Raw genomic sequence first — 16,019 nt, forward strand, 5'->3', positions numbered from 1 at the left:
GCAAGGCATGCATCGGCTCAGAATCCTAGGGCTTTCTTCAAGTTGAGATAATTTTCTACAGGTCGTTTTGGGAAGGGAGCAAACTTTTCTATCTACATTTTCCCAGCTGACATAAATTGTGTACTCTGGGGTTGCATTTGGAAATTTTCCCAGAAAACAGACAAATATTAGTTTGCACAATCCAGATGGTGTAAATACTTAACTATTAATTTAACATAAATTCAGTATTTCCTAACTGAAATTTACAAAGGGAATACAGACGTCATTTGAGCTCCTTTTGGAATGGATGGCAAACAAAGACAGGATGCTATGCATATTGAACAGAATACGGCTGAGTTGGTGAGTGTTGTACATACATTTAAATTGCTTTCATGTTGAACGTTCTTGCTTTCCACATTGAATGTTTAACCCTCCCAAGAAATTAAGTTGCGTCTTTTTTCTGATGTTTGCTATTAGAGGATGAATGCAGGAATCACAAGAATTGAGGGAGTTATTTAGTATGCTCAGTGGTGCCTGCCCATAATTTGGGAATGGTGCATTAGACCTCCTGCCTAAATTTTTGTATTTATATTAGAAATCCATAATAAGATATCAGTAGACATGGTTTTAGTAGCTGATTTGAGATGTTATGTTTATAGCAAATATTAACAATATTATTTATATTTATATACATTTTGATCCAATGAAAATATTTACCCTCATTGGCCTACCTGTTTCCAAAGTAGGAATTTATGGAAATGTTTCATTGTGGGGGAACTTATGCTTAAAATATGTTACTCTAGTAATGTAAAAATCATATTTCTTAGAACATGTCAAAGGTCCTATTCACCATTCAAACAAATCCTTTCATTTAGCAATTGACTAGCGGCAGAGTTAGACATTGAACTCAGGTTGCTCACATACAACCTTTTCCTCATAAGAAAACTATGCCTCAAAAATTTTGACTACTATGTTTCTAATAAATAAAAATGAATTTTTGTAATTAACTTGAGTGTGTAGAACCAAGAGAAAAGTCAGACAAAATAAACCCAAAGATAGGATTTGATATAAGGACTTAAAGGTTGTATTTGTGTTCAGTGGGAATTCAATATCTAGACAACCACAAACTTAATTTATAGGATGCCTCATATTTCAAGAAAGCTGCAAAATGCCATTGCTTTAATGCCATATATACATCATTTTATTTCCTTCTCCTTTTCTTAATGTATCAAATATGAGTTATGGTATTTCCTCCTATGTTAAAAACATTTATGCAATATTCCATTAAGTCAAATAATTTGTTAATTATGCCAAAAAAAACCCCACAGTAAAACCAACTTCTGAGATTGTGAAAAGGAAAGATTTGAATTTCCCTTTTTTTTAGTAACCTGACAGGCAACCTATAATCTCCTAGAGTCCCCCAAAACAAGGGGTTGAAGGTTTTTAAATAATTGCTATGAGTTTATATGCTATTTTAGAACATTTGGAAAATACAGAAAATAAATTTTTTAAAAAAATCACCCATTACCCCTCTCAGAGAAAACCGCTGCTAATATTTTTCCTCTTGTCCTCCTAACCAATTTAATTTCATTTTTTTGATTGCTTTATTTTGCCACATGAAGTTTTGTCAATTTACCTATGTTTCTGCTCCAAAAATTCCATGAAGATTTTAATCCAAAATTTAGAGATTTGAGCACTTATTCAACAGAAATCTTTCATAAAAGGACATTTGTTCAAGTTGTGTTTGTGTTCCTCAGTAAGGTTTTGAGGTTTTCTTTACATAAGTCGTATGGCATTTTACATCCTGAGCCATTTAAAATGCTTCATTACGGGAGGAGGACAAGATGGCGGAGGAGTAGGGGGACACGCTTGCCCTCTCCCACAAACACAACAAAAAAAGCACATCTACAGAATAAATGACTTGCACAGAACAGCAACCAATCGCTGGCAGAGGAACCTAAACTCCAATAACGGCAAGAAATTCGTGACATTATTGGGCAGAACGGGAGAAAAGAGGAGAGTGAGATAAGGTGAATCCGAGCGGGACGGGGGCTCCCAAAAGGGAACTGCGGAGGAGAAAGGGATCCCGCACCCTGGAAAGTCACCTACCGGGCGAAAGATCAAACGAACTGGAGGAATCCCCAGATGCAGAGAAGAGTGTAGCAGTAAGTCGGAGTACGGAAAAACCGATCAAGAACCCAACGGACCATCTGAACTACGGGCACAGTCACCAAAAATTGAGACGCCTGGGTGGGGGCTGGGCACCGAATCCTCGGCTCCAGAGGTTAGTCCCCGGGAAAGGGCCGGGGGACGCCTGGGTGGGGGCTGGGCACCGAGACCTTGCCTCTGAAGGTTAGTCCCCGAGAGGGGGCCGGGGGACACATGGGTGGGGGCTGAGCACTGAGACCTCGCCTCCGAAGGTTAATCCCTGAGAAAGGGCCGGGGGACGCCTGGGGGGGGTTGGGCACCGAGACCTCGGCCCCGGAGGTTAGTCCCCGGGCTAGGGGGGCGGAGCAGAGCGGAAACTGCTTGGGAGGTCTCTAAACCATTTGACGGGGCAGAGACTGCCTGGGAGACTAGAAAACCAAGCTGTCACAGAGGAAGGGAACAATACTCTAGGGGCGGGGAAGTGGAAAGCCGCATCAGAGGGAACCTGGGAGAAGAGCCTGGTCTGCGCCCATGCTGGGGAGGGGAGAGAAGAAGGGGTGCGTACCCCCCACGCCACAGCAAGCTTACAGGCCTGCTAGCTAGCAGAAAGCTGTGCTTCCCAGTGCATTCCCTCCCCCGACCCCCGCCACCCCCTACGCTCTCACCGAACCTGGGGCTGCCTGCCATCCAGGAGGGCTGGCCTCAAAAATTGCCTGAAGCCTACCACTGCAGGGGCTGTCCCTGCACAGGCCTGTTTGCCCTTTGGAGGGGCCACACTTCCGCAGAGCAGCACCAAACACCACCAGCCCCCTAGAAAAGGCCTGCAGCCCAGAAAAGCTAGAACAAGCCTAGCCAGGCCGTGAATAGATCGGCCTAATTCTCCGATGGTTTTTCTGAGACGGGCTGCCCCGGGGAGGAGCCTGTTGGGTGTCCAAGGGCCCTGCTACCCGCCCAAGCCCCCAGGGGGTGCTGAGACCTAGTGGACCAGCTGCATAGGACTGCCAGCTCCAGGTAGGACCCCCTGCAGCCCAGAAAAGCTAGAACAAGCCTTGCCGAGTCGGGAAAAGATCTCAGATGGTTTTTCTGAGTCGGGCTGCCCTGGGGAGGAGCCTCTTGGGTCTCCAAGGTCCCTGCTACCCGCCCAAGCTCCCAGGGGGTGCCCCACTCCCGTGAAATAACTGCTCAGCACCACCAGCCCCCTGGAAGAGCCCCTGCAGCCCAGAAAAGCTGCAACAAGCTCGGCCAGACTGTGAAAAGATCCACCTACATTCTCAGGCTGTCCTTCTGAGTTGGGCGGCCCTAGGGAAGAGCCTCTCAGGTTCTCAGTGCCCCAGATAGCTGCTCCAGCCCCCAGGGGGTGATGCACCCCTAAAGAGCAGCTGCCCAACACCGCCAACCCCCTGCAAGAACCCCACAGCCTAAAAACACCAGAGCAAGCTCTGCATGACCAAGTGAAATCTGCTACCATCGTGGGGTGGACCTCCCAGTCCTGTCTGCCCTCAGGAAGTCCTCCTTTGCTTCAAAGAGACCCTGTTAGCCCCATCAACACTCCAGAAAAGCCACACTGCCTCAAAAAAGATTGACCAACAACGCCAGCCCTCAGGAAATATTCCACGGCAGTGACAAGGCAAACACTGCCCGATCACGGAGAGTACAACTCCCTCAGGAGAAAGAAAACAACAAGCAAGATGAAGAAGCTGAGAAACCACCCCCAGTCAAACCAACAGGAGAACTCACCTAAAACAGTCAACAATGAAACAGATCTCTGCAGTCTGACAGACCTGGAGTTCAAAAGAGAAATACTGAAAATACTGAAGGAATTAAGAGAAGATATGAACAGTAATGCAGATACCCTCAGAAAGGAACTAGAAAATATAAGGAGGAGCCAAGAAAAACTAGAACATTCATTGGCAGAGATGCAAACTGAACTAGGGGCAGTAAAAAGCAGAATGAATAATGCAGAAGAACGAATCAGTGATATGGAAGATAGAATAATGGAAATCACTCAATCTGGTCAACAGACAGAAAACCGAATCAAAAAACTGGAAAGCAATATAAGAGACCTATGGGATAATATAAAGCGGGCCAATCTACGCATAATAGGAATTCCAGAAGGAGTAGAAAAAGATAAGGGAATTGAAAATATATTTGAAGAAATTATCGCTGGAAACTTCCCAAATCTAAAGGATACTGGATTCAAGATACAAGAAGCACAGAGGGCCCCAAACAAACTGAACCCAAACAGACCCACACCAAGACACATCATAATAAAAATGGCAAAAGTTAGTGACAAAGAGAGGATCCTAAAGGCAGCAAGAGAAAACCAGAATGCTACCTACAAGGGAACCCCCATAAGAATATCAGCTGATTTCTCTACAGAAACACTACAGGCCAGGAGGGAATGGCAAGAGATATTTAAAGTGCTCAAAGGAAAAAATATGCAACCTAGAATACTCTATCCAGCAAGAATATCATTTCAAATAGAAGGGGAAATAAAAATTTTTCCCAACAAACAAAAACTTAAAGAATACAGCAACACAAAACCCAGGTTAAAGGAAATATTGAAAGGGCTTCTCTAAACCAAAAAGAAAGGAAGGAAAGGGAAGAAAAAAGAAAAGGAAAAAAAAAAGAAGAAGAAGAAGAGGAAGAACTAGGACTGAGGAAACCGCAATCAAAGAGCAGTCACTCAAATAAGCCAGCATACAGATTTAATCATGAACATACTTCAAACAAAATAAAATTAAAAAGAAAAAAATAAAAAAGAGTCATCAAAACCATAAAATGTGGGCAAGGGATGTTAGAAGGTAAATAACCCTTTTAGATTGTATGTATGTCTCTCTTCTTAATTTGAATATAGTAATGAAGTGTTTGAACTTACAGGACCATCAGGCTAAAACACACAATTATGGGAAGGGGTTAGCATACTTAAAAAACAGGGCAACCACAAGCCAAAACCAAATATTGCATTTGCAAAAAATGAAAAAAATAAAAACACTCAAGCACTCAAGCAGATAATAACAGGAGACCATCCAACCAAAAAAAAAAAAAAAAAAAAAAAAAGAAAGGAAGAATGGAGAACCATAGAATCAACTGGAACACGAGGTTCAAATGGCAATAAATAATCATCTATCAATTATCACCTTAAATGTCAATGGACTGAATGCCCCAATCAAAAGACACAGGGTGGCTGAGTGGATAAAAAGGCAAAAACCTTCAATATGCTGCCTACAAGAAACTCACCTTAGGACAAAAGATACATATAGATTGAAAGTGAAAGGGTGGGGAAAAATATTTCACGCCAATAGACAAGACAGAAAAGCAGGAGTCGCAACGCTCATACCAGACAAAATAGACTTTAAAACAAAAGGCATAAAGAAAGACAAAGAAGGACACTATCTAATGATTAAGGGATCCATCCAAGGAGAGGATGTTACTATCATCAACATATATGCCCCAAATATAGGAGCACCCAGATACATACAACAAATATCAACAGACATAAAGGGAGATATTGATGAGAATACAATCACAGTAGGAGACCTAAATACCCCCCTCACATCAATGGACAGATCCTCTAGACAGAAAACCAATAAAGCAACAGAGATCCTAAAGGAAACAATAGAAAAGTTAGACTTAATTGATATCTTCAGGACACTACATCCAAAAAAAGCAGAATACACATTCTTCTCAAATGCTCATGGAACATTCTCAAGAAGCGACCACATATTGGGACACAAAGCGAATCTCAATAAATTTAGGAGCATAGAAATTATCTCAAGTATCTTCTCTGACCACAATGCCATGAAATTAGAAATCAACCATGGGAAAAGCAAAGAGAAAAAACCTACTCCATGGAGACTAAACAACATGCTACTAAAAAACCAATGGGTCAATGAGGAAATCAAGAAGGAAATTAAAAACTACCTTGAAACAAATGATAATGAAGACACAACCTCTCAAAATCTATGGGATGCTGCGAAAGCAGTGCTCAGAGGGAAATTTATAGCAATCCAGGCCTTTCTCAAAAAAGAAGAAAGATCCCAAATTGACAACTTAACCCTCCACCTAAACGAATTGGAAAAAGAAGAACAAAAAAGTCCTAAAGTCAGCAGAAGGAAGGAAATTATAAAGATCAAAGAAGAAATTAATAAAATAGAGACTCAAAAAACAATAGAGAAAATTAATAAAACCAAGAGCTGGTTCTTTGAAAAGGTGAACAAAATTGACAAACCCCTGGCCAGACTCACTAAAAAGAGGAGAGAAAGAACCCAAATAACCAAAAGTATAAATGAAAAAGGAGAAATCACAACGGACACAGCAGAAATACAAAAAACCATGAGAGAATACTATGAACAACTGTACGGCAACAAGTTTGACAATCTGGAAGAAATGGACAATTTTCTAGACTCGTACAGCCTGCCAAAACTGAATCAAGTAGAAACAGACCAACTGAACAGACCCATCACTAGAAATGAAATTGAAGAGATCATAAAATCACTCCCTACAAATAAAAGTCCAAGACCAGATGGCTTCACAGGTGAATTTTATCAAACATATAAAGAGGAATTGGTGCCCATCCTCCTCAAACTCTTTCAAAAGGTTGAAAAAGAAGGAATACTCCCAAAGACATTCTATGATGCCACCATCACCCTCATTCCAAAACCAGACAGAGATACCACCAAAAAAGAAAACTATCACCCAATATCATTGATGAATATAGATGCAAAAATTCTCAACAAAATTTTAGCCAACCGAATCCAACAACATATCAAAAAAATTATACACCATGACCAGGTTGGGTTCATCCCAGGTTCACAAGGATGGTTCAACATACGCAAATCAATCAGCATCATACACCACATTAACAAAAGAAAAGCCAAAAATCATATGATCATCTCAATAGACGCAGAAAAAGCATTTGACAAAGTTCAACATCCATTCATGATCAAGACCCTCGCCAAAGTGGGTATAGAGGGAACATTCCTGAATATAATCAAAGCCATTTATGATAAACCCACAGCAAATATAATCCTCAATGGGGAAAAACTGAAAGCCTTCTCACTCAAATCTGGAACAAGACAGGGATGCCCACTCTCACCACTGCTCTTCAACATCGTTTTGGAAGTCCTAGCCACAGCAATTAGACAAACCAAAGAAATCAAAGGCATCCATATAGGAAGAGAAGAGATCAAACTGTCACTGTATGCAGATGACATGATTCTATACCTAGAAAACCCTAAGGACTCAACCCCAAAACTCCTTGAACTGATTAATAAATTCAGCAAAGTGGCAGGATATAAGATTAACATTCAGAAGTCAGTTGCATTTCTGTATACCAGCAATGAAATACTAGAAAAGGAATACAAAAATACGATACCTTTTAAAATGGCACCTCACAAAATCAAATACCTCGGAATACACCTGACCAAAGAGGTAAAGGACCTATATGCTGAGAACTATAAAACCTTAATCAAAGAAATCAAAGAAGATGGAAAGAAATGGAAAGATATTCCATGTTCCTGGATTGGAAAAATCAATATTGTGAAAATGGCCATCCTACCCAAAGCAATCTACAGATTCAATGCAATCCCTATCAAATTACCCAGGACATTTTTCACAGAACTAGAACAAACAATCCAAACATTTATATGGAACCACAAAAGACCCAGAATCGCCAAAGCAATCCTGAGAAACAAAAACCAAGCAGGAGGCATAACTCTCCCAGACTTCAAGAAATACTACAAAGCCACAGTCATCAAAACTGTGTGGTACTGGTATCAAAACAGACAGACAGACTGATGGAACAGAATAGAGAACCCGGAAATTAACCCTGACACCTATGGTCAATTAATCTTTGACAAGGGAGGCAAGAACAGAAAATGGGAAAAAGAAAGTCTATTCAGCAAGCATTGCTGGGAAACCTGGACAGCTGCATGCAAAGCAATGAAACTAGAACACACCCTCACACCATGCACAAAAATAAACTCCAAATGGCTGAAAGACTTAAATAGACGACAGGACACCATCAAACTCCTAGAAGAAAACATAGGCAAAACACTCTCTGACATCAACATCATGAATATTTTCTCAGGTCAGTCTCCCAAAGCAATAGAAATTAGAGCAAAAATAAACCCATGGGACCTCATCAAACTGAAAAGCTTTTGCACAGCAAAGGAAACCCAAAAGAAAACAAAAAGACAACTTACAGAATGGGAGAAAATAGTTTCAAATGATGCAACTGACAAGGACTTAATCTCTAGAATATATAAGCAACTTATACAATTCAACAGCAAAAAAAACCAATCAATCAATGGAAAAATGGGCAAAAGACCTGAATAGACAGTTCTCCAAAGAAGATATACAGATGGCCAACAAACACATGAAAAAATGCTCAACATCGCTGATTATAAGAGAAATGCAAATCAAAACTACCATGAGATACCACCTCACACCAGTCAGAATGGCCATCATTCATAAATCCACAAATAACAAGTGCTGGAGGGGCTGTGGAGAAAAGGGAACCCTCCTGCACTGCTGGTGGGAATGTAAACTGGTACAGCCACTATGGAGAACAGTTTGGAGATACCTTAGAAATCTATACATAGAACTTCCATATGACCCTGCAATCCCACTCTTGGGCATCTATCTGGACAAAGCTCTACTTAAAAGAGACACGTGCACCCGCATGTTCATTGCAGCACGATTCACAATAGCCAGGACATGGAAACAATCCAAATGTCCATCGACAGATGATTGGATTCTGAAGAGGTGGTATATATACACAATGGAATACTACTCAGCCACAAAAAAGGATGACATAATGCCATTTGCAGTAACATGGATGGAACTAGAGAATCTCATCCTGAGTGACATGAGCCAGAAAGACAAAGACAAATACCATATGATATCACTTATAACTGGAATCTAATATCCAGCACAAATGAATATCTCCTCAGAAAAGAAAATCATGGACTTGGAGAAGAGACTTGTGATTGCCTGATGGGAGGGGGAGGGAGTGGGAGGGATCGGGAGCTTGGGCTTATCAGACACAACTTAGAATAGATTTACAAGGAGATCCTGCTGAATAGCATTGAGAACTATGTCTAGATACTCATGTTGCAACAGAAGAAAGGGTGGGGGAAAAACTGTAATTGCAATGTATACATGTAAGGATAACCTGACCCCCTTGCTGTACAGTGGGAAAATAAAAAAAAAATGCTTCATTACTACTGTGAATAGCAGTTAATACACACACACACACACACACACACACACACAATCGCTTTTATATGTTTAAAACATATTTTTACAATCAGCCACATTGATGAGTTATTGCTTTTGATAGATTACATGACTAATCATTTGGGATTCTGTCTATAAGCAATCCTATCACCTGCAAATAATGTTAATTGTATCATCACATTTCCATTATTTATACACAATAATGAGAACTTCTAGAAAAACATTACTTGATATTGATGATAGGAGACATTCTTCACTTTTCCTGACATTAAAGGAATGTCCCTGATGTTAAATATGGTGTTGGTCATTGCTTTGAGGTAAACCTTCCTTGTCACATTTGGGAATTATTCCCTTCCTTTTAGTTCTTTGACATTGGTATTGTTTGCCTACTTTTATCATTTCCAAATGCTAAAATTTGTTAAATGAGTCTTGGGCATTGAGATGATTTTTATTTTTCTTCTTTGATCATTTTAATATGAAAAATGCATTTATATAACTCCTATCACAAAACCATTATGAGAGTTTCAGATTTCCCTAGCTCTTGGTTAGCTCTTCATTTAATACCTGTTGGGCTCTCATAATTTTTTACATATAATGCATTTATGTTCCTGGCTAAAGTAAATTTTCCTCATCCTTAAAAATCAGGATTGATTGAAAATTTGTTTTAATGTTCTTTTTCTAAAGTTACCCAGAAATCCATACTGTTCAAATGAAGGGATGCCCTGTGGTTGCAGATCGCCCATCGTGACCTTACAGCCGCAGTGGGTAAGAGGTGGGGCCCAGGGTCCAGGGTGTAGTGGGGAGTCTTTAGTAGTACTGTGGATTGACGGTAAAAAACGGGGCCAGCAGACCCTGCTCCATCAGCTCCTCAGAAGGGTTCTCCTCTCCGTGAACCTGTCTCTGGCCCTCCACCTTTCCGTGGCTCTGCCCTTCTCCCTTGCTTACCCCCCTCAGCACTGCAACTCCACAGTCTTGGGCAACAGCCAGAGACTTGTGGCCCCAGCCATTTTTCAGTGCTGTAGTCTATTACTGTAAGATCCCTCTCCATAACAGAGCTGGTTATTTTTCTATTTTGATGTGTTTCTAAGCTCAATGAACTTCCTTTTACTCATGTTTAAGAGATTACAAATGTATTTTATAAATCATTTTCTAGTTATAAGATCTCAATATGTCAGGTGAAAATGGGAGATGACAGTGAGCAAAAGAATACCTGTAATTTTCCATCACTCAAGTTAACCAATCTAAATGTTCTGATATGCCTTGCCTTCCTTTTTCTGGCCCTTTTCCCCCAACCCAGGGCTGATTAGATAGTTTAATTTATACTGCACTTTTAGTAGCTGATAAAAGATAATAATTTAATGTGATATATTCCTGATGCAACCTATTTGCATTTGAGATGATGCCTTTTGCTTTAGTGCAAAGGGTTGACCAAGGGGGGACATTTTGTCCTTGTAGACATGTGGACAAGGTGGGCGTATGTATGTGTGTGAGAGAGAGTTGATAGATTTGTGCATTTTAGTTACAGCATTTGGAGTAATGAAAAAGGTTAGTCATGTTTAATTGAAATTATTTACCTAAGTTACCACTATGTAATTTGCTAAAATATTCACTCTTTATAATCCTTTGAAGGTGACAGCAAAACCGTGGTCACTCTGGAAAACATTTCTGGTGTGTCTACTGGCCTGTCTAATTGCTACGACCCTTGTGGTTCTGCTCTTTTATTTTGTCCACTTTGGCAAGCCCACCAATGGCACCACCGTCATCATTCATGCAGACAGCCATTCCAATCATGTCACCTGCATCCCTGGTTCTTCCACATCCTCTCTCTCAACATCCTTATCTGGATCTCAGAGTACCTTACCTTCTATTGCTGTGGCCAGTCAAAGCCCCTCTACCAAAGAGCCTCCACCTCCTATGGAGACAACTAAATCCACAACGTGGGAACATGAAGTTATCATTGAAGATAAAGAATGACATTTGGGGGGCTTTTAGCCCTCCTAAAGCCAAAGCAACACCCTTACCCTGAAAGAGACATGTCCAAGGTATTCTCTTCTCCTGCCAAGAGGTTCCAAAGCATTTAGCACCATGAGACTTTGCCCCCTTGCTTAGTCATCGTTGTATTCCCATATGATAATGACTCAGTCTTGGGCCCTCCAGTGTTTAAATAATTGGAAAAGAAAATATTCAGCTGAGCCTGGTTGATTCTCCAGGCTGGAGTCCAGAGGATTTTTTCTTTTCATCCCTCCTACACAACCAATCTCAATTTCGCTAATGAGGATTTCGACTGCTTAAAGGGCTGTCTGCTTCCTGTGTGCTGGTTCTCAAGCCAGTATTTACCACCTGGTTGTTGATTATTTTCCAATTGCATGCACTTGAATATTTTCAACTAAAGAGGTTAATGAACATAAATTATTACATAACTATTGATTATTACGGAAGCATTTTTCCTATTGGAGAGTTCAGAAAAGAGGGCAGATCAGTGAGGTTAGGTATAATCAAGGAAGATTTCAGAGAAGGGCTGCAAGTTGAACAAGGGTGAAAGTTTAAGTCGAGATAATTAAAACATAAAATGTGAGGGCTAAGGGATTTCATAGATTTAAAATCAAAACACACTTAGAAACACTTCAAATGTAACAAATGATGTATTTTATATATCTGTACTTTTTCACCAATGTTATCAATATTATTTTCTATACTTGATATTTTGCTTAATCTCTTAATTTTTTTTTTTTTTTTTTTTTTTGTCTTTTGACCTTTTAGGGCCTCACCTGCGGCATACGGAGGTTCCCAGGCTAGGGGTCTAATCAGAGCTGTTGCTAGCCTATGGCCTAGACCACAAACACAGCAACACCAGGTCCCAGCCACATTTGTGAACTATCCCACAGCTCATGGCAACGCCAGATCCTTAACCCACTGAGCTAGGCCAGGGATCGAACCTGCAACCTCATGGTTCCTAGTCAGATTTGTTTCTGCTGGGCCACGATGGGAACTCCATCTTAATCTTAATCTTAACTACTATAAACTACTACTTATAAACTTTTAAATTGTTTTATACTTTGGACTGTACTTTTGAGGGCACATTGTTCATACATAATTTGCTATGAAACACCAGATTTTTGTTCAATGTTACTTCTGTGGGTTTAATACTCACTAGAAGCATATGTATTTTATTCTGGAAAAGACTTTAGGGTTAAATCAACTTGCCCATTTCACCCTCAAATTCAAAATTCTACGAAAGAGTAAAACTATTCCAGAGAAAGTCAAAGACTCAGACCTGTGTGTGGACACTGGAGCCTGGATCTCCTGTGAAGGTATCATCTCACAACTGTTAGAATGGCTGTTGTCAAGAAGCCAAAAGGTAGTCGGTATTGGTGAGGACATGGAGGAAAAGGAACCCTTGCCTAATGTTATTAGAGATGGAATTTAGTGCTGCCATTAAAAACAATATGGAGGTTCCTCATATTGTTTGAGCCATAACTACTGTATGATCCAGCAATTCCACTTCTGGGTATATTTATAAAGAAAATGAAAATAGGGTCACAAGGAGATATCTGCATTTCCATGTTCATTGGAGCATTATCCCCAATAACTAAAATATGGAATCCACCTCAGTGTCTGTGAACAGATGAATGATAAAGAAGATGTGGTACATACATACAATGGAATATTGTTCAGCCAAGAGAAAGAAAAAAATCCTGCCATTTGCAACAACATGGATGGAACTGGAAGGTGTTATGGTAAGTGAAATAAGCCAGACAGAGACAATTATTATATGATCTCACTTATATGTGGAATATAGAAAGCTGAAATCAGAAACAGAGAGTAAAATAGTTGTTACCAGGTGCTGGGGAGTAGGAGGGAGTGTGGAAAATGGAGAGATATTGGTCAAAGAGTATAAACTTTATAAGATGAATAAGGTCTGGGGATCTCATGTTCAGCATGGTGATTATAGTTAATAGTACTCTATTATATACCTGAAAGTTGCTAAGAGAGTAGATCTTAAATGATAGTTACATAACATGAAATATGTATTAACTAAACTATGATGCTAATTGTTTTGTAATATATGTGTATCAAATTAACATGTACATCCTAAACTCACACAATGTTATTCATCAATTATATCTCAATAATGCTGCACAAAATAAATAAAAAATAAAATAATTGTTCACAATAACTAATGTCATCTTTTCCAGCACAGAGTGGATGGTTTGCTCTGAAGTATAGTTTGACTTTAAGAAATGCTTTAAGCACAGATACTTCTGCATCATTTGTATTTATTTCTTCAATTTGTTTTTTGTTTTAGTTTTGTTTCTTTTCCTTTTCCTTTCTTTTCTCTCTCTCTCTTTTTTCTTTTTAGGGCCATCCCTGCGGCATATGGAAGTTTCCAGGCTAGGGACTGAATCAGAGTTGTAGCTGCTGGCCTGTGCCAGCAACACCAGAGAGAAAGGCCAGAGACTGAACCTGCATCTTCATGGATACTAGTCGGGTTTGTTACTGCTAAGCCAAAACAGGAACTCCCATTTGTATTTGTTTCTACGTTTGCAATTCTCTAAATGGAAGACAAGGGCTAATCTTACAAATGGAACAAGAAAACCCAAATTATTGTTTACTACTTACTACATCAAGGACCCCTGGTATTGGTTAAGATAAAATTCATCTGTAAGTGACAGATGTTCCTAAATAATATGAAAGTTATAGAAATTGTAGAATAATAATATACAGAAACTTCTCCCATACAATTAAAAGACTGAAGGTAGCTGATTGGAGCTGGAAAAAGTAGTTTTTTGGTCATCAGAGACCTGGATTCCTTATATCCTTGTTCCACATCCTCAGTATCTGGCTTCTAGTTTGCAGTTCAAAATGGCTGCTTAAGCTCCAATCATTACACCTATATTCCAGCCAACAGAAAGGAAGAGGGATGAGGGCAAGAACCTTCTCTCTAAGAACATTTCTCAGAAGTTTCAGACAATTTCATTATGTCCCATTGCAAGAAATTAGTCATTCAGCTACACATAAGTGTAAGGAAGGCTGGGTAATGTAATGATTATTCTGGATGTTTGTATGACTAGCTAAAACTTAAGGTTCTATTTATGAAGAAAGTAAGAATAATAAATATCAGGTCACAACACAGAGTCTCTGCCCAACAATGAAAGCCAAACATTTTTTAGATGAAGTATTTCACTTCAACTCTTAATCCCTTTATGAGCCTCAGGTACTCTCTAAAACCCTTTTTATAAAACACTGTGACATCTGCAAAGTTCTAGCAGTGTCTAATAACTGTGAATTAGATATGGTCAGTTATAGTGGCAAAGTGAGCTGGTCTCAGGTGCAAACCACACTGGCTGAGGATTCAAATATCCAGGAGTTTTATCTGGCACAGGTGAGCACTGAGAGCCCCTTCTAGAAGGAGAGAGATCATGCTTGAGGCTTTTGTATATCTGCACAGAACCCAGCCCTGTCGGACACAGAGAAACTGCAAAGCAAGCAATTGCTGAACTAAATCACTGATTACATCCCAGAAACATCAAGCAGAAAGGGACCACAGAAATGATCCAATCCAAACACTTCACTTTTGAAATGAAGGATCTGAAGCTTGAGTAGAGCCTGGCAAGTGCTGGGTGTGTGCAGATATTGTGTAAAGAACTTTAGCCATGTTATCTTGCCTGGCAGTACATTGGTGTTAAAAGTGAGACTGCATGACCCGACCTGGGTCTGCACTAACCTGAAACCTTCTCACTTCGCATTTTCTGACTACCATGTTACTTTCTTCCTGCATAGATTAATGTGTTTAACTCACGTTTTCCTTTTTCTTTTCTTTTCTTTTCTTTTCTTTTCTTTTCTTTTCTTTTCTTTTCTTTTTTCTTTTCTTTTCTCTTTTCTTTTCTCTTTTCTTTTCCTTCCCTTCCCTTCCCTTCTCTTCTTTTTTTTTTAGGACCTCACCAATGGCATATAGGAGTTCCCAGGCTAGGGGTAGAATCGAAGCTGTAGCCACCGACCTATGCCGCAGCCACAGTTACAGGGGATCTGAGCTGTGTCTGTGACGGAGCTGTGTCTGTGCTCTACACCACAGCTCATAGCAACACTGGATCCTTAACCCACTGAGCAAGGCCAGGGATCGAACCCGCAACCTCATGGTTCCTAGTCAGATTCGTTAACCACTGAGCCATGACGGGAACTCCCTTAACTCATATTTTCTTGATAGCGACCTCATTTTTATGAATTTTATTTCCAGGTGGGAGAAAGAAAACCATGCTCTCCAATGCCACTTTACTCTTTATATTTTTTCCATCACATCTTCAATTTTACTTTTCATTTCCTCCAAGAACCAGTTTTTCTTCTTCCCAAGCCTCAGGGGATTTTATGTTTATCTCTTAACATAGTGTTAGAGTAGCTAAAAAGTACAAGTTCTAAACTTAGCTCTTTCATTTACTATGTGACCTCTGGCAAATTTCCTACCTCTCTATGCCACAGTTTTCTCATCTATAAAGTAGAGATAAAAAGACCACTTATTTCATAGGTCTACTGCGGAGAGTAACCAGACTAAGGTTTGCAAAATACTTAGCCTGGCACCTGGCAAATATTTGATAAATGTTATCTGAGAGTAATAGTAGATTCTTAAGTCAGAGATGTTATTTGTCTGAGAATAA

At 39.9% G+C, this 16,019-nt stretch overlaps 1 protein-coding gene across 1 annotated transcript; it reads left to right on the plus strand.

Moving 5' to 3' along the window:
• Positions 1-203: 203 nt before the first annotated feature.
• LOC106508962 (uncharacterized) lies at positions 204-13,540 on the plus strand. The gene is made up of 3 exons (XM_013992880.3): positions 204-339; positions 10,054-10,134; positions 10,999-13,540. Exons 1-3 carry the CDS (start codon positions 283-285, stop codon positions 11,341-11,343), a joined length of 483 nt encoding a protein of 160 aa, XP_013848334.1. The 5' UTR covers positions 204-282; the 3' UTR covers positions 11,344-13,540.
• The last annotated feature ends 2,479 nt before the right edge of the window (positions 13,541-16,019 follow it).

Source organism: Sus scrofa, chromosome 1 (genome assembly GCF_054392235.1).
Source record: "Sus scrofa isolate SSC_HxYL_T2T_F1_AM1 chromosome 1, Sscrofa_HxYL_maternal_Yorkshire_Landrace_v2.0, whole genome shotgun sequence".
Classification (NCBI taxonomy): domain Eukaryota; kingdom Metazoa; phylum Chordata; class Mammalia; order Artiodactyla; family Suidae; genus Sus; species Sus scrofa.

Excerpts from the sequence above, each read along its gene's own strand:
- LOC106508962 (XM_013992880.3), top strand. The coding sequence starts at position 283 with ATGGATGGCAAACAAAGACAGGATGCTATGCATATTGAACAGAATACG. Across the intron at positions 340-10,053 it reads AACAGAATACGGCTGAGTTG|TTACCCAGAAATCCATACTG; the intron begins GTGAGTGTTGTA and ends CTTTTTCTAAAG. Across the intron at positions 10,135-10,998 it reads TGACCTTACAGCCGCAGTGG|GTGACAGCAAAACCGTGGTC; the intron begins GTAAGAGGTGGG and ends AATCCTTTGAAG.